Raw genomic sequence first — 26,978 nt, 5'->3', positions numbered from 1 at the left:
CCCTGGTAAACCAGAAGGCTCATGCCTGTAATGGGATTCTGGGAAAGGTTGTGTTCAAAGCTGGGAGGGAGGGCCTGAGGGGTGCCAGATAGAGGAACTGCACCATAAGGGTCTGCCTCGGAGCCCCAAGTCAGTGGGCAGTGCCTGGACTCTATTCAGATTCCAGATGCTTAACACATGGGGATCAGCAGCTGGATCCCCTCGAAGCAGTTTGGTGAATGGTCAAGTGGGGGTGCTCGTGCTGACAGCAAGTCACCCAGACTATGTAATATCACAGCTGAAAAATTAGGCTGATACCTGATTGCAATTCCAAAAGTAGAGGCTGTTGCAATTTGTTGGAAGATCCAGCAGGGGAGAATAGGCGCTTGGCTTCTCATGAGACTGGGGTGATGGTTTTTTTAAGTTATTTTAATATTGGGAAATGAAAGATGAAATTTTGAAAGGAACCAATTTGTTACAGGTTTAAGTATTAGTTAAATCTCAGTTTTAATACTGTTTTTAGAAATACCCATCACTATTTCAATCTGTCTCTAAGCAAACAGGTGTGTTGTCACACACTGGCAGAGACCTTTTTCTGAAACAGTACTTTGGAGTGGAAACATGGAAGTGTTTCAGACAACAACTTGCAGGGGGCAGCACGAAACAGTTCTGAGGTTATTTGGTTGAGTTTTCACGGAGGGTCTGCAAATTGCTGAGACTGACGACCCAAGTTTAAACTTGTGATTCACGAACGCAAATCTCCACAGTGAAAGTGACGGATCATACTGCGTCTGATCTACACAATTCTGTTGACACCTAGGTATGTTTTGCACTAGGATTAAGAGCACAAAAAATTGTGGCTCAGGACACTAGCAGAAGAGTAGAACTTTAAAGATTTTTCAGAGAAGAATCAGAAAAAGACAGGGCAGAATGAACTGCTGCAATTCTGGTGACACAGAGCAAGCAGGTAGTGGGGTAGGAATGTAAGACAAAGCAGTGGTCAACACAGTATCAGACTGGAGTGTTTACCCTCCCACTCCAACCATTCCTGTTTGACCCAGGAAAGGAAGAAGCTAGCCAGTGGGCACATATCTGCAGCAGAGGGCCCCTATTTCATAGCATGACTAAGTGAAAATGCTCACCCCATGAGCAACATAAGAATGACCATACTGGGTCAGACCAAAGGTCCATCTAGCCCAGTATCCTGTTTGCTGACTGTGACCAATGCCAGGTATCCCAGAGGGAATGAACAGAACAGGTAATGATCAAGTGATCTCTCTCCTGCCATCCATCTCCACCCTCTGACAAACAGAGGCTAGGGACACTATTCCTTACCTAAGTAACCATATTTGCTTTTTCTAATTGATAGAATGTAAATACCGGCTGACATCTGGAAGGGGGGAAAAAAAGAGTACTTTGCTCTAGTTCCATTGGCTCACTAATGTGGAATTTGGTATGTCAATTAGGGTCCCTAAAAGAAGGATATAGCCATAGCTTAGTGTAAGGTTTCGATGCATTTTGCAGTACTACCAGAGAAGGTAGCTTGCCAGGAAAAACAAAGGCTTATTTCTCATAAGTTTTCTTTGTGGGTTCTGGCTGCCTTTTTGTCCCTGCCTCACCAAATGGAGTCTATAGTTCCATGGTGGCGGTAACTCTAACAAGGACTGGACATGTCACCACTGCAGACAATTTCTGAAAAATATGTCTTTGAAAGTTGTGATACTCGGACACTTTAGCAAGAAGACATTACATTGATAATTATTTTAAAAAGACCATTTATTAATGTATCTGGAACACTTACAATTCAGAATGGGCCAGTAACGTTACTTGAAATGAAATACTGCTTTAGCTTGGAATTGCCCTATGGGTGGTTCCTCCCCCCCCGAAAGTCAGCCCCATGGCTTCCTCACTCCAGCCACCATTCCCAGCCTCCCCACCCCTACTTTAACAAAAACTCACTGCTGTATTCACAACCCATAGCTACAGGGCCTTCTTGGTGGAGAAACGCACTCCCCACTTAGCAAGGCTGCAAGAGCTGCGTATACTAATATTTTTCTCCCTCCCCTAGTTTAAATTCATTGCTTGTGTTCCACTTACCCACCAAAAAAGAGAAACTCAAGACTGCTGCCAACCCCTTTTTGTCCTGTGTTTTATAATGGCAGAGGCAGAGCCATCAATCCCTCTCAATACATTGTTTGTTTGCCATTTTCTAAAAATGCCAGTGTTAAGTCTTCAAAATGCAATGCAACATACACAAAAAAAGGCAGGGGGAGTGGGGCTTAACATGAAGATCAGACCTTTATCAAAACAGTTAGTAAAACTATGACAAGACTAAATAAGACTATAAATTTAAACCATTCAGATATGTGTGGCATTAAACTGACAGGCAAAATGTTCCTGGATTAAGTGTGTCCTTTGAAAGGAAGTACAGGGAAAATAGTAATAACAACTTTGTGTCTCTACAGGCCACATATGCATTGATGCAGGCACATTTTCTGCAAAACTGAAGGTACTACTACATCACACACTGTGGTCAGATCTCCTCTCTTAGGCACTCCTGCTGAAGTAGGCTTTGCATCACATTACATGCTTTATGGAAGCTGCTATCAGTTCTTAAAACACAGATTAATTCTCCCATCTCAAATCATTTCAGAATTACTAGGGCCTTCCTAGATCTGCTTGTGTGTCTGAAATGCTTGTGTTTCCTACATTTAGGCTTAACACAACTTGGTCAATTGTATTGCTTTCACGTCAACATAAAAATAAATAAAAACACTTATATAGTCAAGCCTCTACCCTTGTATGTGCATCAAGGGGAAACATTAAAACTTGCCCTGACAGCATGCTAATTTTGTTTGTTTACATATACACTGAATTCTTATCTTGAGAACTAAAGGCCTGAACATTCATTTCAGGATTGATTCGGTCCTTAAACAAAGGCGTGAATGAAAGGAGAAAGAACACAGTTTCCCCTCCAATTTTCAAATTAAGATGTGGCAAAGCACATGTTGAACAATACCATCCCAACTCAAAAATTGGCAGTCAACTCCTTTTTCCTCCTTTAGAGGCTTCAAATTATAAAGTTTGAATGGCAAAATTACTTTCAAGTACATGCCTGAAAATATATTAAACCATCCATATACCCCATCCTTAAGTAAATCCAACCTCATCAAAAGTTTCCTTAAAAATGGTGAGTTAAGACACTGCAACACCATGGAGGTTAAACAAGTTATAAAAGCCTGTCAGGGTCTTGATTAAAGCTGAAGTCACACACCAAAGACAGATGGTCTGAAGGGTAATTGAAGGATGGCAGCCTGTTGGGTCCAATTTGTTCTTCAGTCAGCAAGCCAAGAGCAGAGTTTACATTTAAGGCATGCTGGGAATACCAGATATAATCCAGTGTGTGCCTGCACTCTCCAGAGGGCCGGATCTTCCATGTAGTGTAAGGAGGCTCTGATTGCCCATCTGCACTCAGCAGCTTGTAAGCACTATTCAGGTTGAGACTGGAGTTAGAGAATTCCTTGTAAACTTCTTCGGTGGGTTCTGCATTGAAGTCTCCACAGATTATTAGAGGGATCTCTGCTCCTTGGGTAATATTTTTTAGGTTCTGCAGAAGATCACAGCCTTGTGCTGATCGAAATCTCTCCCAGCCAGTACGGGCTTTCAGATGAGTGACTGCAATGCAGAACAGCTTCTCAGTTTCAGTGCATCTCAGAGTCTGGGCTATGGCCACTTGGTTGGTTTTTAGCTTCATTGCAGTTAGACGGATATTAACACTGTTGATCAATGTAAAGCGGTCCTTGAGAAAAAACAAGGCACAGCCATCTGGCCCATTGTTATGTTCCACATCTAAACAGGGGGACCATGGCTTAGGGAAGAAAGTACACTGGTAGCCTAGCCGACTAAGGAGTGGCTGAAAGGTATCAAAATAATGGTCCACTTCTTGCAAGCACAAAATGTCTGGTTGGTATGCAAGGATTTCCTCCAGAATGAGGCATTTCCTTTCTTCCCACTTGAGAGCTTCCATGGGGCACCGAACAAAGTTGTCCTTGCCTTCTCCAAGAGCTGGAATGAAAAATCCATCAGTACCTATCAATTGCCAAAGAAAATCATCCCCTTCCTAACTGAGACTTGCATGGGATTATGAAAATAAGGGACTCCCCTGTAAACATACTGCCAGCTACAGGTAAATAGTATGCAAATTTCTACTCAAAATCTGGACCTAACCTCAAATGGATTTAAGGGTTAAGTTAAAGTGTGGTTTATAGGACATATTGTCTCCATTTTGTCAGGAGATTTTACCACCATGCTTTGTAGGATACATGTGTGCAAAAGTTGTGGCATATACCTAAGCCATGGATACCAGACTGGATTGGAACTGCTGCTCCAAAATACCCAGTTACAAGTACTTGTGGCCACAGTTTGCAGGAGTGACTACTGATTTTGGATGCCCAATCTGAGATGCCTCAAAGGGGTGTGATTTTCTGAAGTGTCTGGTAAGAAAAACAAAAACAACCTCTACACACCAAGGCCTTTGTAAAGAAGTGTGTCACACAGGGCACCCCAAAAATTACAAGTTGCTTTAAATTAGATTAGCACGTGTGGCTGCTACGTCATCTTGAAAGATTTCTTGTTAAGTCTCTTCCATGCTATTGCGTTGATGCTATCATCTGGAAGATGTTACAGGGCAGAAAGGACTCTGGATAAGAGAGCTATTTGACAACATTCTTAATCTCAATATGGTCTTTTCAAAAGTTAAAAAAAATGTGCAGAGAGAAGGGGAGATGAGGCCACTGTTCCCAGTTCAACCCTCAGCACTGAGTGCACAATATGGAAAATACCACTATAAACACAATTATTCCGTTAATTATTTCACTTCAAATGTGCTTTTCCAAGTAGCAATAACCAAGACAAAGGAAAAAATTCCTGGAATTCTGAACCAAGTTTAACTAGTTTTTTTGTGAATACATTGCCACAGGATGATCTGGATGTGTTTATAATTCAACTTCAAAAGTAGTAGAACAGAGGGCAAGTCTACTTTTTGGAGGTCACTAAGGATCTAATAGAGGTGTGCATCTCAATGTAATAGGAGATGCCTCAGGGGAAGGGATAGCTCTGTGGTTTGAGGATTAGCCTGTTAAACTCAGGGTTATGAGTTCAATCCTTGAGGAGGCCATTTAGGGATCTGGGGCAAAAATCTGTCTGGGGATTGGTCCTGCTTTGAGCAGGGGGTTGGACTAGATGACCTCCTGAGGTCCCTTCCAACCCTGATATTCTATTATTCACATTCAGATGGGGAGGGAGAAGTAACAGCTTTAGTTTTATAAGTACAAGAAAAGGAAATGTTTGTGTGACTGTTGTGCAGGGAAGGTCACATGAATTCAGACCCAAAAGCTTTCTATTTTTGCTATTCCTTCCGAATTAGACGTGTCTCTACCCTAACCCTCCCAATTCCATATATTTGTACTCTATGCAAACACACTATATCTACATTGAAAAAAATACATATAATTCATTTTCAACAGTGTCTAGCTCCAAGGGGACTACCTCAAGTTAGAGATTTATACAAGGTTCATACCTTGCGCAAGAATGTTCCACTGCATGACCCTAATGGGGTGCTGGGAGCTGGTAGAATCTGCTCTCAGGTCTACAAAGTCTCTCTGGAGTCGGGGAGGGCGTTTTTGAAGAACAGCCTGGCATTCTTGAAGCAGATCTTTAGGATCTATGGGATCCAGCTGCTCCGAGTCTGATTGTTCCAAGTATTCCCGATGCTGGGAGGCAGCACTGCTGTTCAACGTCTTAGCAAGAGTGCTATATAGCCTGCTCGTACTGTTTCCCATGGAACACGCTGGAAAGAAAGAAGTGACAGTTCAGCATCAGGTTGATTAACTCCCCCTCCTTATTTTCAAATACAGGATTGATCTTTCATCTCCCAAGTCAGAGTAGGCTAGTGAACCGACAGTAGTACTGCAAAAAGTCCAGAAACTTTTGGCATTTTCCCCTCACTGTATGGGAATGTTCCAAAGGGCTGCACAAAAAGTGCATAATCAAAAAAGACAGCTAGGGTTCTCTCAAAGTTCTGTTTTCTTACATCTTCATAGCACCTTAAGGGGAACTGACAAGGCTTTTTAAATTTTAAAAAATCCAGTGAATACTAAGGGCTAAGAGTTAGATTTAAGTTACAAATAAATGCATTCATAAACAAGGAATCCCACAGCATTTTAACTTTCCTGCATAAATCGTATTTTTTGTCCCTCATTGTGGATCTTTGTCAGACACTTGCCCATATCTGGGTCTTGCCAGGTTGAGAGGTATATAGCGAAAAGATCTGCTGGTTCCTGGGACTATTTATTCTTGGACAGAAACCAAGAGACCAGCAGAAACTGGCTTCAAGATCTTTCCTTCCCATATTAGCATGATTCTCCAAAAATGTTTTGTTATGACAATTCTTTTCAGCTTTTGAACTGAATAGGACCAAATTAAATGATCTTCAACTTTTCCATCCATTTCCTTATATAGCTTTGTCTAAAGAATTTTATTCACACTGTGTGGGCATGGTGTAAAAATCTGACAAATAGGGTTGACTCACTGTGTTGATGAGCTCCATCATAAACCAGCCACAGAAAAGTTGGGTGTGTGAACACACAACCCTATCATAGTTGTGCAAATTGCTAAGCGTGTTCTCCATACAGTAGCCTTCAACCTCTGCATCAGTTCCACTGGGACTCCATCTTCTCCTGACTGATCGTGCTGGGGGCTCTGCCTGTCTCCAGCACTCAGGACCCTGAGCTACCATCATGACTTGGGAACCCTGACCAGTTCAAGCCTCATGGAGTGGGTGAGATCCCCTTCTCTCTCTCTGTTTTCCTTTTTACCTTAGGTATTAACCTTTAATAATGTATGTTATATTGGTTTAGCCCTCCTTGTGTAGTTATTACTATTATTCAATAAATAACTTCTATGGTTAAGTTGGTCGCTTCACTCTCTCTTGCTGAACTTTACTCTTTTGTGTTTTTAGCTTCCCCCATTCACTCTACAGCAACGCTTCTTTTACCTAAGCTAAAGATCCCTGTAGCGCCCAACATACTGCGGGGTTTGCTCATCAAGTAGGTTACTGCTAGTGCAATTGTGATGTGAGAGTGGGGATAGGGAAGTGCTGAATCTGGGATTCATAAGGGTAACAGCTTGACAGTGCTGATTGACCCAGTCTGCTCAGACTTGCTCTGTTAATGTATGTGTGGGTGTGTTCATCTGGTTCTGGGGTTGGAGAAACCCAGCCCTTGGGAACCTAGGTCCTGCAGGATAGCTCCAATGGGAGGGAACTTGCAGCAGGGAGAAGCAGATCTCCATATGAAGACACAAGCAGTACATTGATAGAAGTACAGAACCCCCACCCCCAAAGTAATGGGCAAATCTGGTAACAGTATCTAGGCAAACTGATCCACTTTTGGGGGAAAAAGTCACATTTTATCTCCCATCCGAACTTACCAGGGAGGAAAGAAAACGAAGAAGGCCCAGGAAGAATGGGCAGAAGACAGTGACAGAGGATACTGAATGTGCTGTCATCACCTAGAAAGAAGTACCGCTACTAGTGAGTGCTCATAATCAAACGGAGGAGCTGGACTGCCCAATGTGACAGTGGCGCAAAAGGAACTAAGGTCTACGGTAATCTTAAATGTTACTTTTTTTAAAAAAAAAGACTAATTTCCCAAGGTGACCGTGTTCCTTTAAATCCTAATAAGTATTTTAGTTTAATCTAATCCACATATTTTTAGGTTTGCTCCCAGGGCCATGTGGAACCAAACCAAACATCTAGAGATGTTCACCCACTTTCTGTTCAGCTTGTTATAAAACCAGAATGTCATGATGACTTGCTTGACTAGAGCCCTAGTTACCTTTCACTTATCATTACCTGTTAAACCTGCTAGAAAAGGCACCGAAAGTCAATTGTGCTTCTCTTCTGAAGAGTACATAAAAGTGGCACATTCCTACCCACAAGATCTGCTCCTTGTGTAATCACACTTGCTGTCTTTCATGACAAAAAAAGTGTTAACTTTCTACTCATGTTAGCCTTGCAGAGGCAGAACAGCTAAGAAGGTTCTGTTCTCTTCTGCACCAACAGAATGGTTTTGGTCATTTCAGATAGTTATACCCATGGCTTTAATGGGCTTGCTAATGGAATTGCCAGAGGTCAATAACAGCATAATTGTATCTGCAGAACCTTTTACGCCTTGATGATGTGCAAGAAGGAAAGAAATCATCTGGATTCTGAAAGCCCAAGATTAGTCTGCAGGTGACTCGTGGGAGGGGCACCAACTAAGGGGATGTCATATGATCCCTCACGTGACTCCTCTCTGCTCCCTGGCCCTGTGCTCTCCCCATCCCATGTTATCTGGGCAGGGGTGGGGTGGGGGACCTCTGTCCTCTGCACTGGATACAGACTTCTGAACTTCAGGGCTTTCCGGAACTACAGCAGCGAAAGGAGCAGAACATGGGGCCTCCTCTGGCATGTATCGCCCCCAGCCCCAGGGCCCACGCTTCCATTCAGGCGACCTAGGCGGTCACTTAGGGCACCAGGATTTGGGGGGGCGGCATTTTGCGGCTCTCGGCGGCAATTCAGTGGCGGGGGGTCCTTCCGTGCTCCAGGTCTTCGGTGGCAATTCTGCGGCGAGTCCTTCACTCACTCCGGGACCCGTCGCTGAAGGGCCCTGAAGACCAGGAGCGCGGAAGGACCCTCCCCCCGTCACTGAATTGCCACCGACTGGGAGCGCGGAAGGACCCCCACCTAGGGTGCCAAAAACCCTGGTGCCGCTCCTGCCCAGCCCTTCCATGCAGCTGTGTCTCCTGTCTGAGGTCTGTACAGCCCCATGGAAGACAGGGGCAGTACAGTTGTGCCAGAGGAGCTGCTGGCGTGGGGCAGCCCGGCAGCCCTACATTCTGCTCCGTGTCTTTCTGGCACGGTGTACCAACAATCAATATCTTAATGGTACAGCATAGCATACTGTACTGCCCTACTTACACCACTGCCTGGAGCATTCCTCAATACAACTTCCCCTTTTTGTTCTGTAAGAGTAGATATGATGTTTACCATTTTACGACTGTACTCTTCCTCTGTACTTACTCTAGAATGACCACCAATTCTGGTGCTACTATTATTCTGTACTACAATAGGTCCCACTGTACTAAGCACTGTATAAATATAGTACAATACAGTCCCTGATCCAAAAAGCTTACTAGTTAAATAACTTTCTGCTTTAGCATTCTAGCGTTAATTTTAAATCAAGACTTGCCTATTTAAATATGTTTCTGTTGTCTAGGTGTTTTTTAAATTTATTCTTTCCCAACTGTGCCTTTCCTCTACTTATAGTATTATTATCTGGATAGTGAAATACCCTTCTGTAAAGGATTTTAGCCTTCTTCTCCTTGTAATCCATTGCTCCTCCTGATCAACCAGCAGATTTATACTTTAATTATAAAAAAAGAAAAGTGGTCTGACCACCTATACTGGAGAAAGCGGATGCCTCTCCTGCAACAGATTCTTTGCAGAACTGGCTTTCTCATTTTTTGTTTAGCATGAAGGTAAATAAGATTACACAGAATATTTTTAAAATTCTAATATTTACTAGTAGTTTAAAAGTAATATAGCAGGTTGGGTACTTAAAGCTTCTGGTAGAACTTAAAGCCCCATATAGCTGTTAAAATTAAACATCAAGTTTAAATACATTCAAAAATAACTGGTTATTTATACATCCTCTTCTTTCTCACAGAAATACATGGAGATGCTGTCTTACAGCTGCCAGATACTTGGTTAACTATATCAAACATGTACTAGTTTATACATATGTGGAAACTTCTAAACACTTCCGGTATTACCCAAGAGCAGTGCTTAATTGGTGCTTGCTAGGGCTCAGACCCAGAACCTCTAGCCTGGCAGTCTGTAGCCCTGGCCCTATGGCCTTTGCATGTCAGTTATGAAAGTAAGAAAATTGCTTGAGTCCTCACACCTAATTGCTTGAGCCCTGGTTCCTCTTTCATTACAAATTAAGCACTGCTCAAGAGCTCGGTGTTTAAGCTGAGCACAGGTTTTGAAATACTCCAACACAATTCCAAAACAGTAAACAAAGAGAATAGTTATCTTGCATACACACCTGCTAAGCTGCAAGGATGCACCAGTGCCAATACAGTAAACAAAGTTAAATGGTGAAAGGTACATAAATGTAAGTCCTGACATCACATGACCATTCTTTATTGAACAAACTAGTCAAGTAGGGACATCTAGTGGCCTTTGGCAGAATTGCTTCAAACAATCAAGACTAGCGTCGAACTAAACTAAATAAGCTATTACAGTGACCAATATGCTGAGTCAAGAAAAAGATTCTTAAATGAAATTTTTTCTTATGCTTGTTAGTCAACACACGGGCGGTATGGACTGCTTTAGTACCAAAAGATGAGCAACTTGAACATTCATCACGTTAGAAAGTATTCTGTATTATAACAGTGGCATAGGAGTGACTGCAATAGAGATTACAGTGAACACATGCTCATTATAACCTCAGAACATATATTCATAACTTTTTTAGAAGTCTCCTTGGGCTGAAAGTTTTTCAGGTTTTGTCTTGACCCAAAGTGAGTATTTTTTGGAGAGTTTGAGAAAAATAATTCAAGAGAGGAATAGATTTAAGGAGTCAAAAGAGATTATTTTTCTGTTCAAACATAAGAAGTAGTTGAGATTAGACACTGTTCTTGTCTCTAGTAGGAGAACTAGAATGTATACAGATTGTGTCTAGGATAATAAATTAAAATCTTACCAGTGAACAAGTCTAACATCACAACTACATCATATGCAGCATGATACTGCAACATCTTTAAATTCCAAGTAATGTTTTTCTAGAGGCCAATCAAAATATTTTGGCCAATGTTTATTCAGCATTTTAGATTTGTAAACTAGCTAGATCAAAGCTGATAGTCTATCAGCTGTAAAAAAAAAAAAAAAAAAAAAAAAAAAAAAAAAGCCAGTAAGCCAAGTTACAGTGCTGTATTACAGGAATCCTGGTCTCTCCTTGTCCCCTATTTATTTAAATTAGGGGAATTCCCCTAAGTCCTCTGCATCTTAATAATGCTTGTAATCAGGGAACAGTAATGCTCTCCCAGAAGCAGCTGTTGGTAGCTAGCAAGTTCCCAAGTTTCTCTGTTTGTTATTTCTACGGTGCCACATGGGCACCTGGCATTTAGACGAGTACAGAGTCCTTGCCCTGAAGAGCTCACAATTTAGATTAACTGAGCTAAAGCATGTCAGTTGCTCTCCATATCTTCAGTAATTAACAGGCAGTATAAAGTTTTTGAACTGCCCTTTTGATGAAGTTCACCATATCACAAAACACCTACAGGGAGAGAAGAGTCACAATTAAGTTTGTAGTTTAGTCATGGGCTGGTTAACATGGAGGTGATATTCTTAGGGTGATGCTGCAATCAGGAACACCATATTTGCAAGTATTCTTCCCATGACTGCCCTACTGCAGAGATAGCATACTCTCAACGTGGTGGGAATAGTAGAACATGTTGAGGAATCTGGGTGCAAGTCCAAGTTTGCACATGGCATCTAGTGATACCAGCAGAAGACATGATTTCCTAAGAATGCTATCAGGGAGCAGTTCATAGGTTTCATATTAACAACATGATTACAAGGGTGCTTGAAAGAGCACTGTTGAAATCTCCAGATAATCTATGTAGATACGTAGGAGCGCTTCTTGAGCCGTGTCCATTGGTTTCTGGGCAGAGAGACTGGTGCTCTGCTCCACCCCCTCCTAACCTTGAGAAGAAAAAGGGTTCGAGACATCCCTCACCTCATTCACTGCACAGATTTTATGGAATACAGAGAGGCAAAGGGCTCTCTCTGCAGGAGCTCAGCCTCATTCACTGCATATCTTGTATCTATAAATGGCTTTTCTGGACAGCACAAATTAGTAGAAGGTGCTAAACTTGTATCTAAAGTTCTAGTAGATCATATAATGTATCTGACTGAGAAACAGTATGGTCAGTTAATCAGATAGAATACTGCATATTTAACTACCCTTGCTTGGGACAACAAGAGGGCTTGAACCCTGGACCTTCAGCATAAAGTCAAGCACATAATTAAAGTACTTTCCATCCATTAGCTGGAAGCAACAACAGTCTAACTAGCCTCTTATAAGGACCAACCACTATAGGGGACAAACACACACACACTTAGCATGTGTAACACATGTACCAAGGCCTTATCTTGACTAGGAAAAAGGCATGTTCTTAACTCATGTTAGCAAGCACATGATAACTAACATGGGTTAAAATCCTAGCGACGACAAAGCAGTTTGTAGTTCGATGGAAGTTAGCAGATCAAGGTAAATCCTAGGCTCCCCTTAGCATGTTGAGGTAAAGACTATGGGGGAGCCTACGACTTACCTTGACCTGCTAACTCCCATCGAACTACAAACAACTTTGTCTGCACTGGAATTTCAACCCAAATTAGTTACCATGTATTAATGAGGAGTTAAAAATGGACCTTTTTCCTAGTGAAAATGCACCCCGAGGGGGAGAAGTTGGCATTTATTGAGTTAACAACTTATCTGTGCAAACTTATATGGTCTGAACATAGTTCTTGATGTACTTTGATCATGTCTTTCAAGAGAGACTTTTAAATTGCAGCGTAATGTTTTTGCCTTTGAACTGCCTGATAGTTTGAAGGTTTCAGAGCAGTAGCTATGTTAGTCTGTATCAGTAAAGAGAACGAGGAGTACTTGTGACATCTTAGAGACTAACAAATTTATTTGGGCATAAGCTTTTGTGGGCTAAAACCCATTTCATCAGATGTATGCAGTTGAAAATACAGTAGGAAGATATATATATACACATGAACATGAAAAAATGGGTGTTGCCATACCAACTCCAATTAAGGTGGTCTAACTAATTAACTAATTTGCAAACTGAATACCATTAAATTAGACTTGAATAAAGACTGGGAGTGAATGGGTCATTACACAAAGTAAAAATTACTTCCCCATGCTAATTTTTTTCCCTACTGTTACTCACACCTTCTTGGCAACTGTTTGAAATGGGCCATGCCAGGTGCTTGACTTTATTTTAAAGGCTGTTGTTCAGCCCACCAATCTAGTTCGGTCTGATTAAGCAGGTTGTTCAACAGCACTTATGGTAAATGACCAGTGATTTGAATAGTTTCTTCCTTCTATTCCACTTGTTCATACATAGTAAGCAAAAGTCATTCCCATAAAGTAAGAAGCTGAGTTTAATTACTAGAACACCTCTTGGGCTGTAAATTGCCACAGACAGCTAGTTATGCAAGAAGTTTACACAAGTTATTATGGATAATTTAGAGATAAGAAACAGATGTTTCTATTTGGAGTGAAACATGTTTAACTAAAGCAAATGTTTCTTTAAACTGAGAATACTAATTCACAAAAGAAAGCTTTGTTTCCACTATAGACCCACAGCTCTCTCTGTCTCCTGTTGCCACAAGGAACTGGCGGCAGTTTCAGAAATTCTTTCCACCCACATCAAGTCTGTGCCTGTCTGCCTCAGAAATGACAAATCTGTGAACACCAATCACATTGCTCCTGCTTTCTGTGCAAGAGTATGTGAGGAGATCGCAGCTGAAGTCACCTAAGCCATAAATTGAAGACAACACCTTGAAAGATTTAGTGTCCATGTAACACACACACCTCCTAGGTGTGATGTTCTGTCCCCTCTAGTGACACCGAGACCACTTAGAGATTAATGAGTCTGATAGCTTTAGCTAGAAGTCATGTGACTTATGCAGTAAAAGCTCATGCATTTAGTTTCAAAGGTCCCAGCTTCGATCCTGCCCACCAGTGACCAGGGTCTGTCAGCGTTACAAGTGGGGGCTTGTGCAGGATATCAACTGAGAAGCCTTTGAAGCTTAGGACATGCTTCCTTTTTCTTCTAGTTTTTAATCAAAGTTCTCTCTTTTGTTTATTAGAGGGCTCCCTTTTAATAGATCTAACCTCAAAAAGGAGGGTGGCATAAGAGATGCTCTTTTTTCTACCACTACAATTAATCCCTTTTATTAAGAGTGTATTTAATAAGAATTCATGCCAACAACCAGAGAAAAATTGATCTTGTATATAAGAGTCCAATTCAGTATCTTCACCCCAACCTGGGACCTCTGGAGCTTAGTATATGAGCCTCTACTGCATGAGCTAAAAGCCACATGGCTCTTAGCTAAGGCTGTAGCGCAGACTCATTAATCTCTAAGTGGTCTTGGTGCCACTAGCGGGGACAGAACAGCACACCCAGGAGGTGTGTGGGTTACACACATCATGCACCTCATCCCACATTCAGCAACCCATGTAAATTAGTGTCGGAGCCCAACGGCCTCTGGCCTAAGATGGCGGCCTGCAGGGACTTAAGATGGCGTCTGTATGGCCAATTGTAGGTCATCCAAAGGTCACACTAGCACTGTGTGTTACCTTGAGGGCCGTGTGCAGATTCCTGCTCTTTTTGCCTGGTCACCTAAAGGTTAGGCTAGGGCCGTGTGCAGTTTCCTGCTCTTCTGCCCAGCAACCCAGGGGTCAGGTTAGTGCCGTGTGCATACCACCTAAGTGCCTTGTGCAAAGGGGCCCAGTCTGACCAAAGGTAAAACAGTTCACAAGGTCAGACTAGGGTTGTGTGCAAACCTAGGCTAGCGTGCTGTGTGCAGCTTCTAGCAGCTTCTTGTGTGCCGTCTGCAAAATCTGCCCACGTAGGGGGCAACAGCTCGGAGCCTGGAGGGTGGGGGAGCTAGGAGCCAATCAAATTGTGCCATGTGTGTTTCAGTCCCTGGAATAAAACTATGCCTCAAGCCAGGGTCTGTTGGGAGTGTCCGTTAACTGACTGAAGGACCTGATCAACCCTTCAGTTGGGGGCTCCCCAGGTTATAGCCGGCTCGGGACGTGTGTTTTATTCAGTTCTTGGGACTTGCTGCCCATGCTACTTATTTTATTTCTTGGGTTCTGCCCATGTGATTATTATTTCTTGGGTTCTACCCATGGATTTATGATTTAGCAACGGTATTTTTCTACGGATTTTTGCTACGGATTACTTATTTATTTCCCCGGATCCGATATGCGTTTGGTGTCTGCTCTGCTGGTCAGCTGCATCTGGAATATGGTACTTGTGTGCTAACTGTTTGTGCTAACTGTCTGTGCTTTGCCTAACTTCTCCCTTGTCTCTTCCCTTATTTGGTATACCACCACATGTACTGCTGTCTGTGATAAAAGTTCTGTGTGTCTTGTCTGTCAATAAAGCTCTATGTATATGGTACCAGATCTGATTATTGAAAGATTGCTATTAAGTTCAATTTAATGTCTGTAATAATAATGTTTGGTTAAGTGCGCGCATAATTCATTTGATTGGTGTATTTGTTTGCTTGTAAAAGATTGATTTGGTGTTAATAGATGTAAATAGTTTATCCTAGGATTGTGTACAGTTTTCTCATATTCATAGTGCTGTTAGTTGGCTATGAAATATTCAGTTGTGTATTTCTGCATGTAAATGGTTTGTTTCTGTTAGTTGGTAAAAGTGCTCCTCCCCAGCCCCAGTTGTGTTCTTATCCCAGTCAATAAAGATCACTCATTGTTTAAGCTTGCCAGTTTGTCTGGTCTCGCGGTTCTTTCCTCATTGGATCAAAAAGAACTTAACCGAACCCAACCTCCTTGGGTCCGGACAATTAGGATAACTGAAGCCAATGGAGTTACACTAGCAGAAGAGAAACAATCAGGATCCAGGTCTTCAGCAAGAGAGTAATTATAGTGCTCTCCAACTATGCAATATAGTGCATTTCAGAACAAGCACAATACAAATTCTGCTCCTATCAGGTGAAGTGAAGCACAATTTCGGTAGCAGATCTAGAAGGAAAAGGATAACTATCCCTGATAATCTGAATTTTCAAAAGGAGATCAGCTTTTCCTGTAAAAACTCTGGTAACTGTGGCTGCTAGAAATGGGCTCTTGTTTCTTCTAACAAGAGCATGGCTTCACAGAAGCCAGGTTATTTGGCGTCTCCCAGACTTAAATTGAACCAACTGCTGCTCTGTGAATTACAAAGTACGAGGATCTATGTATTGGCCACTTGTTTACATGAGGAAACAGTTAACTGCTCTGAAGTTCCACAGCCCTTGGATGTACAATACCAAATTTATTCTTCAGCTTCCATGGCGGACTGATTTAAGTCAAAGTGATTTAATCACGAATTTAAATCAGCAAGCAGGAAACCTTATTTACATAATAGACTTTAATCATAGCTTGCATTAGTATTTTTATTTTTCTGAAGAAAGGCTGATTCTCCATGGTTGTTAACCATTAAAACATGCTGATTTACAACTAAATGTAGCCTTTGAACTAAATTTGGTGCTCTTCTGGCAATCCAAGATATAATTATTTAAATGTGTTAAGATATAGTGTATATCTATTTATTCAGATTCTCAATTTTTATATTGGAAAATAGTGAATGATGCACTTCTTATTTATTAGATTATGTTCTTACTTCTGATTTGTCTCAAGCTCTGCAGGGATGGAAATTCAAATTCAATTTAAATGCTTAAAACAGCATTTTATGTTTTTCTTATTAAAGAAAGTATCAGAGGGGTAGCCGTGTTAGTCTGGATCTGTAAAAGCAGCAAAGAGTCCTGTGGCACCTTATAGACTGTCTGTTGGTCTATAAGGTGCCAAGGACTCTCTGCTGCTTTTATTAAAGAAAACTACCTTAAATGTGCTGGATACACAAGATAAACATTTATTAAAACATGTTTTGCATTTAAAAATAACTGATTTACTAAACAAAGGAAGTAGGACCTGCAGTTAGTGAACCGAACTGGTTATTTCTATTCACCATGTCCTTCAAAATTTTAGAATTAGTAGATCTCATCTTCTCACACCCAGGCCTGGTCTACACTACGTGTTTATACCGAATTTAGCAGCGTTAAACTGATTTAACCCTGCACCCGTCCACACAACGAAGCCCTTTATATCGATATAAAGGGCTCTTAAAACTGATTTCTGTACTCCTCCCTGACAAGGGGAGTAGTGCTGAAATTGGTATTGTTATGTTGGATTAGGGTTAGTGTGGCCGCAATTCGACGGTATTGGCCTCCGGGTGGTATCCCACAGTGCACCATTGTGACCGCTCTGGAAAGCCATCTGAACTCGAATGCACTGGCCAGGTAGACAGGAAAAGCCCCGCGAACTTTTGAATTTCATTTCCGTTTGGGCAGCGTGGAGAGCTCACCAGCACAGGTGACCATGCAGAGCTCATCAGTGCAGGTAACAATGCAGTCTCCTGAGAATCGAAAAAGAGCTCCAGCATGGACTGCACGGGAGGTACTGGATCTGATCGCTGTATGGGGAGAGGATTCCGTGCTAACAGAACTCCATTCCAAAAGACGAAATGAAAAAACATTTGAAAAAATTTCCAAGGCCATGATGCAGAGGGGCCACACCAGGGACTCAGTACAGTGCCGTGTGAAAGTTAAGGAGCTCAGACAAGCCTACCACCAGAAACCAAAGAAGCAAACGGAAGGTCCGGGGCAGGGCCGAAAAACATGCCGCTTCTACGCTGAGCTGCATGCAATTCTAGGGGGGTCCGCCACCACTACCCCACCCCTGTCCGTGGATTCCGAGGTGGGGGTGGTAATCTCAGCCATGGCTGAGGATTCTGCGGATGGGAAGATGAGGAGGAGGAGGAAGAGGAGGACGAGCTTGCAGAGAGCACACAGCACTCCGTTCTCCCCAACAGCCAGGAGCTTTTTCTCACCCTGACGGAATTACCCTCCCAGCCCTCCCAAGCCACTATCCCAGACAATGAAGCCATGGAAGGACCTCTGGTGAGTGTACCTTTGTAAATATAAAACATGGTTTAAAAGCAAGCGTTTTTTAATGATTAATTTGCCCTGAGGACTTGGGATGCATTCGCGGCCAGTACAGTTATGGAAAAGTCTGTTAACATGTCTGGGGATGGAGCGGAAATCCTCCAGGGACATCTCCATGAAGCTCTCCTGGAGGTACTCCAAAAGCCTTTGCAGAAGGTTTCTGGGCAGGGCAGCCTTATTCCGTCCTCCATGGTAGGACACTTGACCACGCCATGCATGTAGCAAGTAATCTGGTATCATTGCATGACAAAGCCTAGCTGCGTATGGTCCCGGTGTTTGCTGGCATTCAAGCAACATCCGTTCTTTATCTCGCTGTGTTATCCTCAGGAGAGTGATATCGTTCATGGTAACCTGGTTGAAATTCAGGAATTTAATTAAGGGGACAGAGATGGCCATTCCTACTGGGCTGTTTGCCTGTGGCTTAAAAGAAATCCTTCCCTGCAGTGCAGGTAGCCAAGCAGGGGGGAGGGGGGAATTGGCGCTGAGCTTTTTTTGCGTTTTGGCTAGCAGGGATCTTCCCTGCTACCAGCCATGCAGTGGTGCGGGGGGGAAGGGGGGTGTTTAGCAGTGATCTTCCATGATACCAGCAGTGGCGGTGGGGGAGGGGTAAAGCAACGATCATCCCAGAGAATTGGATGGGGGGTGGTTTCTGCTGCTGCATGTTAACAGGAAAGAAGCAGCACTCACGGGCTTTGCTTGGTATTTGGGAAAGGAGGGCACTGGATATATGAAGGCTGCAGAAGCCGAAAGACAATGGCTTACCATGGCCGCATGCAAGCTGAATTCTGCTGCCCGGACCTGCGTCTGTGATCTCTAAACACCAGAGCCGCAGGCACTCAATATTAAGATGCAAAATGCGACCTTGTAGTGAAATCACATGTGCTATGTAAGGTGAATAGTGTTGTTCACCGTGAAAGAGTATAACATTGTTCTGTAAAATGTATCTTTTTAAATACTTCTCTCCCTTTTTTCCCTCCTCATGCAGCTGCAAATTTTTCAAGCCTCCCTACTCCATCCCGAAGGCTAAGGCTATCTCAGATAAGGCGGCAGGAAAAAAAAAGACGTGAGACGAAATGTTCTCGGAAATCATGGAAGTGACCCGCAATGAAAGAGCTCATCTGAATGAGTGGAAGGACGTGGTATCAAATTACAGGAAAGATGCCAGTGACCGTGAGGACAGGAGGGACCAACGTGAGAGAGGAGAGAACGGTGAGGAGAGGCAGAAGATCAGATGAGAGGTGGCAGGGAAGATCAGCGGTGGCGGGATGCAACTCTGGGGCTGCTGCGTGATCAAACTGACATGCTCCGGCGTCTGGTGGAGCTTCAGGAACAGCAGCAGGATCACAGAGTGCCGCTGCAGCCCCTGTGTAACCACCCTCCCCCTCACCATGTTCCATTAGCCTCCTCACCCACCAGACGTGTAAGAACGCGTGGGGGGAGGCTCCGTGCACCCGCCACTCCACCCCAGTGGACAGCCCAACCAAAAGGCTGTCATTATTTGAAATTTTTTAGTGGCCTTTTCCTTCCCTCCTATCCTCCTCCCAAACCCACCCGGGCTACCTTGTCAGTTCTCTCCCTCTTTTTATAATTAATTAATAAAGAATACATGATTTTTAAACGATGAGTGACTTTATTTCCTTAGGAAGCAAGCTGTAATCGAAGGGGGGGGTGGGTGGCTTACAGGGAATGAGTCAATCAAGGGGGGGGGTTTCATCAAGGAGAAAACAAACACAGCAGTCACACCGTACCCTGGCCCGTGATGAAACTGGTTTTCAAAGCTTCTCTGATGCGCACCGCTTCCTGGTGTGCTCTTCTAATCGCCCTGGTGTCTGGCTGCGCGTAATCAGCGGCCAGGTGATTTGCCTCAGCCTCCCACCCCACCATAAAAAAGGTCTCCCCCTTACTCTCACAGGGATTGTGGAGCACACAGCAAGCAGCAATAACAATGGGGACATTGGTTTGGCTGAGGTCAGAGCGAGTCAGTAATGTGCGCCAGCGCGTCTTTGAACGGCCAAATGCACATTCTACCACCATTCTGCACTTGCTCAGGCTGTAGTTGAACAACTCCTGACTACTGTCCAGGCTGCTTGTGTATGGCTTCATGAGCCATGGCATCAAGCAGTAGGCTGGGTCCCCCAGGATAACTACAGACATTTCAACATCCCCAACTGTTAATTTCTGGTCTAGGAAGTAATTCCCTTGCTGCAGCCGTTTAAACAGAGTAGTGTTCCTGAAGACACAAGCGTCATGAACCCTTCCCGGCCATCCCACATGGATGTTGGTGAAACATCCCTTGTGATCCACCAATGCTTGCAGCATCATGGAAAAGTACCCCTTGGGGTTTATGTACTGGTTGCCCTGGTGCTCCAGTGCCAAGATAGGGATATGGGTTCCATCTATCGCCCCACTGCAGTTTGCTGCAATGGGATTCCCTAACCCATCCACTATGACCTGCACATTTCCCAGAGTCACAACCTTTCGTAGCAGCAGCTTAATGATTGCTTTGGCTACTTGCATCACAGCAGCCCCCGCAGTAGATTGGAGTAGATCACTCCAAACTGATTCCCTACTGACTGGTAGCTGTCTGGCGTTGCAAGCTTCCAGAGGGCTATCGCCACTCACTTCTCAACTGTGAGGGCTGCTCTTATCTTGGTATTCTGGCATTTCAGGGCAGGGGAAAGCAAGTCACAAAGTTCCATGAAAGTGCCCTGACACATGCGAAAGTTTTGCAGCCACTGGGAATTGTTCCACACCTGTAACACTATGCGGTCCCACCAATCTGTGCTTGTTTCCCGGGCCCAAAATCAGTGTTCAATGGCTAGAACCTGCCCCATTACCAGCATGATCTCCAAAGCGCAGGGGCCCACGGTTTGAGAGAATTCTGTGTCCATGTCCTCATTACTCTCTTCGCCGCGCTGCCGTAGCCGCCTCCTCCTTGACTGGTTTTGCAGGTCCTGGTTCAGCATTGACTGCACAAAAATGTGCAAGGTGTTTACAACGTCCATGATTGCTGTTTTGAGCTGAGCAGGGTTCATGCTTGCCGTGCTATGGTGTCTGCACAGTTCACCCAGGGAAAAAGGTGCGAAACGATTGTCTGCTACTTGCACGGAGGGAGGGGTGAGGCTGTACCCAGAACCACCCGTGACAATGTTTTTTGCCCCATCAGGCACTGGGATCTCAACCCAGAATTCCAATGGGCGGGGGAGACTGCGGGAACTATGGGATAGCTACCCACAGTGCAATGCTCCGGAAATCGACACTAGCCACGATACATGGAAGCACACTGCCGAATTAATGTGCTTAGTGTGGCCGCATGCACTTGACTTTATACAATCTGTTTTAAAAAACTGGTTTCTGTAAAATCGGAATAATCCCGTAGTGTAGAGATACCCCCAGTTTTATTCTTACAGTTTATTCTTAAAGCTTTCTTGTTTTTTCAGCTCACAGTGATTTCTTACCTTTGAATCAACTGATCACAGAACTGAACTATTTAAACTGAAATGAAGAAAATCTTCTCTCTGCATCTGCAGAAGAAGCTATTGCTGACAAAAGCTGGGATACTACTTCAACAAACTCTAGCTCCAGATGCTTAGTCAGTTCCAGTACTTCTGCCGGTTCAGTGCTTTGACTTTCTTTAAACTACTGGCAGCAAATATATACTACTAAATATTATTTTGTATTTAAAGATTACTAGATTATAAGTAGTTTAGGCATTAGCATAAACTGTCAATTACAAATTTAATTTTGAATAGGTTTATTTTAAAAAAATAAACTTGTATTTAATTTAAAATAAAAATATATTTTTTAATTAAAAAAAACAAACATTGATTTTTATCCACCCTATCAGCTTCCAGTGCTGACCCTCTTGATCCTAGCGAGAGTCAAGACTTGACGTGTCTATTTTGGCAGAACTCCTTGGGCGTTTCTTCTGGATAAGAAATGAAAAAGTATTTGGCTCCACCAATGCACTCTTCTACACTCCTGTGGCATTTTAAAAACAAGGTTTGTATTTTCAAACTAAGACACTTAAGAGAAGGATAAAAAATGAAAAGGTTTCAGAGTGGTAGCCATATTAGCCTGTATCAGCAAAAAGAACAAGGAGTACTTGCGGCACCTTAGAGGCTAACAAATGCCCAAATAAATGTGTTAGTCTCTAAGGTGCCACAAGTACTCCTTGTTCTTTTTAAAGAATGACAGGTTACTCCTGCATACAATCAACTGCCCAGATCTACACTGCAATTATAAAGGAGCAGCCTACTTTTTTAAAAAAAGTTCTTGCTCAAGTAGTTCTGGTTTCTGAAGGAAAAATAAGCATCTAAAGTAAATCTTAAACCCCCAGATGAGTGTCACTCTGAAGATCAGAGATCTGTAACAGTACAACATGAGAAGTTATTGGTAGGAAATGTGATTGGCCTAAAATCTCCCACTCCTCACAATTTGAGATATGTAACCCATGCTTTCAAGGAAGATTGAGAAACTTTGCTCTGTTTCAGAACCTGAGCCTTCCTTTAATTCAGGGGGATGGGGGTAACCTCACAAAACCAGAAAGTCACACATTCCATTTTGTTTTTTGTTAATCTAAAACATAATCTAAGTAAATTAGGTCCTATTCCTGCAACTGGCTTTCCAATGGAGAGCCAACTGCAGGATCCAGGCATTAGTTATCAGAGGCCTGAAGAAGCCTGTAAGTCACTCTCACTAATAACATGTCTTTAAAAGCCTCATAACTTGAAGTATTGGATAGGTAGCCATGTTACTCTCTGGATCTGTAAAAAGCTACAAAGAGTCCTGTGGCACCTTATAGACTAACAGAAGTATTGGCGCATAAGCTTCTGTGAGTGAATACCCACTTTGTCAGACGCATACCTTGAAGTATTTCTGTCATTATACATTGGAAACCACACGTCAAACACTGTACCTTCAGGGCTCAAAAATGAGCTGTAGTTGGAGTTATATAGTCTCAGGCACTACTTTTCCTATTGTTACATATAGACAACTGCCCTGCCCTCTGCATTAGTGAGATGTCTTTGCTAGTGTATTATTTTTAAAACCCTAATATAGTACAGTATTTATTTCTAGTACTTTTTTTTTTTTATCCTTTCTAGCCAACATATTTATTGAGTCCTTGTTTTCTGGAATTTAAAGCTTTGTCATAAAAATCCATTCCAGGGTGAAATTTTGCGCACAATGTCAGCCTATGATCCACTCAACTCTGTACCCCGAATCCAAGCTAATTCAAATTATTATTAATTTAACAGGGAAAAAAATCTGGATATTTAGGTTTTTATGTGTTATTGTCCATAGATCTATAGAACAACTTCAGGGCTCAGCAAAGGTAGTAATATATGCCAAGTGGTGGCAATAGCAAAGATTAAGACTCAGTCCTTCAGTTTACTCTATTACTGGGGTGCCATTCATGAGCAATGGTCCACCTGCATGGAACCAGTTGTATAACTGGGGCACAAGTGACACTGATACAACTCCCAGTGAAGTCAGTGGAAAGACTCAGACTTAATCAGGAGTTGGATCAGTCCCTAAAGCAAAATAGTCAGCATACTATAAAATTGATGAGTTTAACTATTTACAACCCGCAGCCTGATCAGCATACAACTGAAGCCCATATATCATCCTGAGGGTCGGAACTAGGGAGGAACACTTGCTGTGAGCACAGAGCTGGCAGGGGTGGGGTGCAAAAATGGGGTGGTGCAGGATCAGCCCCTGGCAGGATCGGGCCCAGAAGCATTGGCAAGAGGCTAGGATGCTCATCACCCCCATATCCCACAGGATTGCAGGTTCAGTGACCCCGGCTGGAGTAGACTCCCGAGCACAAGGACCTCAGCGGCAGGCAGGGAGGGTGTGCTGCATGGCTGAGCTATATGCAGCCAAGATAGAAGACCAGTGAGCATGGGGATGGGGGTACAGGGGCGTGAGGAGAGGGTGCAGTCCGTGCATGTGGGACAGACTCTAGGTGGAGACTGGTGGCTGGGGGGGGTTGAGTGCTGGGGGGCAATCTTTGGGGGCATGGGGATAGTTGCTGGCTTTGGGACCTAGATGCTGGAGGGGGCATTCCCAGAGGGCGAGGTGTTCTGCCCTGGACAGGGCACCCAGTCTCTGCAGGGCAGGCACGTGTGCCAGCCCAGTGTTGGGGGAAAGGGGGGCACTGGATGCTGGGGGAACAGTCCCAGGGGAGTTGGACAATAGGGGGTATTCTCTAACTGGGAGGGGGCAGTCTGGGGACAGTCCTGGGCTGGGTGCATGGGGGACAGTGCTCCCCATCTTTGCAGGCAGGCTATGCAGCCATGCTCTCCAGGCTTAGTTAATGTTTTGACTTATTTTGCTAATTTAAAATGCTCTTATTAGACATTTGCCAGTGTTGAAATTAAAGGTACTATATCGATTTGAATTATATTGCTGTCACATAATAAATACTAAACCTTGTATTTTTTTTTTTTTTTTGCAGATGTAGAGGTTGTGTGCGTACATATACATATATAGTGTGGATGCAGCCCACATTGGTGAATAGATTGAGAACCTCTGATTTACAGTCTGAATGTCAGTCCTATAATTCGTTTAAGGATTAAACTTTATACCTCTTCAGCACAGCTATATTAGGACTGTTAGAAATGGGCCATCCTGATTTATACTACAAAAGTTTTTTTTCTCCTGCTAATAATATCCCACCTTAATTGATTACTCTTGTTATAGTTAGTATGGCAACACCAATTTTTTCCATGTCCTCTATGCGTATATATATATCATCCAACTGTATTTTCCACTGCATGCATCCCATGAAGTGGGTTTTAGCTCACGAAAGCTTATGCTCAAATAAATGTGTTAGTCTCTAAGGTGCCACAAGTACTCCTGTTCTTTTTAATTACACCTGCACAGTTATTAGACTAAACAAAGCCTAATATTGCATGTAGAAACAAGTTTTGTTTTTGCTTTTAAGGGAAGTTGACTGCAAAAAGCTAGATCAAACTATGCAAGGTCTTATGTGCATTTTCATTCAAGTGAGCAAATTCAGGCTGAAATGCCCTAGCTCTGATCTTCTCTTTTACCACTTGTGTACAAGAATGATCAAGTTTGAGAACAGACCATTTATGTTCTTAACCATACAGTGACAATACCAAGGCATGAAGTGGGTGACGATGTACCAAGAAGTTTTAACTCTAAATATCTTGAGTTTTATAAGTGTGACTCGAATCTTAAAGAAAAGCACTGGCCTGAAATTTAAAGTTGCAAGAAGTAAGGTTCTAGAGAGACTAAGAAACATAAGTCTCTGTGGATTTTTTTAAAATTCTTCTTTTAAACATATAACAGTCTGGCAGGATTTATAAATTCCCCTACAGTGTTTTCAACTAAAGATCATATTAGCACCTGGCTAGAACATGGAGAGCCATAAAGTGAATCTAACCAAAAAACTAAGAACACATTATTTCAATCAACGGGGCAAAACTGCATATAATAAAAATCAGTGATCAGTGTGAAAAGTAAATTTGATTTAAAAAACACACAATCTATGGCTTTCTTGGAATATTTTTTTTATCTTTCGTAGAAAGATTAGGTTTTTGTTTAAATCCACACTGTATTCCTTTAAAACCAGCCTACACTGGGTTTATGGTGAGAAAAATTATCAGTTCCCTGTGACCGGGATTAGAACGTTCTAATGCCCACATTCCTTCCATGGAAGCTTCAGACCCCGAACATTCCAAACACTCACCTGCTCGGGAACTCGCAACACCTGGACCTACAGCTGCAGAGCACTGGCCGGCCGAGGCCCCTTGGTGACAGCAACCACAGCGAGGCGAGGCAGAGGAGGAAGAGCCAAGGAGGGCAGGCTGGGACAGGGCTCTCTTCACCGGAACAGGAGATCGGAGCAGCAGCAGGGACGACGACGAGGAGGTGGTGGTGGTGCAAGGGGCACAGCAGAGAATGGACAGGGCCGAACACAAGGACCTAGCAGGCCTCTGATACATAATCCCGCTGCCCCCCCAGAAAGCTAGACGAGGGCACCAAAAAGCTGCTGACAGCTTGACAGACCGGAGTGCGGGGTTAGCTCACCTGCTGCTGCCGCGGGCTCCTCCTCTAGCATTAGCTGCCCGGCCGGATGTTAGTGGGAAGCCACAGACGTACACATGGGGGAGAAGGGGCCGGTGCTGCTCAGACACGGCAGGAACAAAGGCCGGCCCCCCAGCTACGCAGCAGCTTCTCGGTAGCTAGTTCCCGTTACTACCCACGCCTCCAGCTCCCAACGCGGGGGGGACTCAAAGGAAACATCCGGCAGCTACCAGCGCTGAGCGCAGGGGAGGGGAGCGCCCACGCAGACTCCGCTCGGCTGAGGCAAGCCTGGACTAGACGGGCTGGGACTCCTCTCGTGTGGCCTGGTGTTACCGGGCTGCAGGCGGCCTTTCGCTGGACACGAGGGGGTTGGTGAGGCTGCCTGGAGCCGGGCCATTTACAATCCACCCCTCTGCCGTTTGATGACGTGGGCTTGCCCGCAAAGGGTTCCCGAAACCAAGCTCTGCAGTTGACATCACACAGAAAGAGAAAGCTGATGGCCCGGTGGGGTATGACTGGGTGGAGGGATGTAGGGGAAAGGTGGGAGCATAAATAGCCGGTGACGGGGGCGCTACAGCAGCCTAGATGGAAAGGAAGAGTAATGCTGTGTCACGCTGGAAATCAGCTGACTTTGAAAAGCAAACTGTTCCAAAGGTTTTGTTAAAACAAAACCCTCTCTCCTGTGTTTGCCTTTGCCCTGACTTGGATACCTTCCCATATTGGTCAGTATCCTATATTGCTGGCCTCTAAGTTTGCCAGATCTTTGCATTTAGGTCCCTTTTCAATAGAGCTACTTTGTGGATAATTTAAGCACTATACCCAGATGTACAGACACTCTTTTCTCTCCCTATGTATTATATATATATATATTTTTGTAACAGCTTTAATAATTTTAAGGATTTTGGTAATTCACATTTGGATGACTTCTTGCCTTTGTAAAAAGTGACATAAAATAGTCCTGTGAAGTTTTTCAGTAAAGTGACATGCACACTTGATGGTGCTGTGTGTATCCATCATAGTAATAATA

General features: G+C 43.4%; 1 protein-coding gene across 2 annotated transcripts; it reads right to left on the bottom strand.

The window, feature by feature from the left end:
• Positions 1–1,737: 1,737 nt before the first annotated feature.
• Positions 1,738–26,848, bottom strand: NOCT (nocturnin). Of its 2 annotated transcripts, none has more exons than XM_032804425.2 (3): positions 25,614–26,848; positions 5,558–5,827; positions 1,738–4,044 (listed from the first exon to the last, which is right to left on the bottom strand). In XM_032804425.2, exons 1-3 carry the CDS (start codon positions 25,867–25,869, stop codon positions 3,209–3,211), a joined length of 1,362 nt encoding a protein of 453 aa, XP_032660316.1. In that variant the 5' UTR covers positions 25,870–26,848; the 3' UTR covers positions 1,738–3,208. The 2 variants fall into 2 exon arrangements, with proteins under 2 accessions (XP_032660316.1, XP_032660319.1); XM_032804428.2 differs by having other exon boundaries at positions 25,955–26,475.
• Between the last annotated feature and the right edge of the window lie 130 nt (positions 26,849–26,978).

This window comes from Chelonoidis abingdonii, chromosome 5 (assembly GCF_003597395.2).
Source record: "Chelonoidis abingdonii isolate Lonesome George chromosome 5, CheloAbing_2.0, whole genome shotgun sequence".
NCBI classification, from domain to species: domain Eukaryota; kingdom Metazoa; phylum Chordata; order Testudines; family Testudinidae; genus Chelonoidis; species Chelonoidis abingdonii.
The sequence above is the reverse complement of the archived record's forward strand: the minus strand, read 5'-3'. Positions and strand labels throughout refer to the sequence as shown.

What these genes read in the sequence shown, in the direction of transcription:
- NOCT (XM_032804425.2), bottom strand. Translation starts at nt 25,869, where the DNA reads ATGTATCAGAGGCCTGCTAGGTCCTTGTGTTCGGCCCTGTCCATTCTC. An exon ending in TGTTGCGAGTTCCCGAGCAG is followed by an intron (nt 5,828 to 25,613) that starts GTGAGTGTTTGG and finishes CTTTCTTTCCAG; the next exon opens with CGTGTTCCATGGGAAACAGT. An exon ending in GTGGAACATTCTTGCGCAAG is followed by an intron (nt 4,045 to 5,557) that starts GTATGAACCTTG and finishes TTTTCATTCCAG; the next exon opens with CTCTTGGAGAAGGCAAGGAC.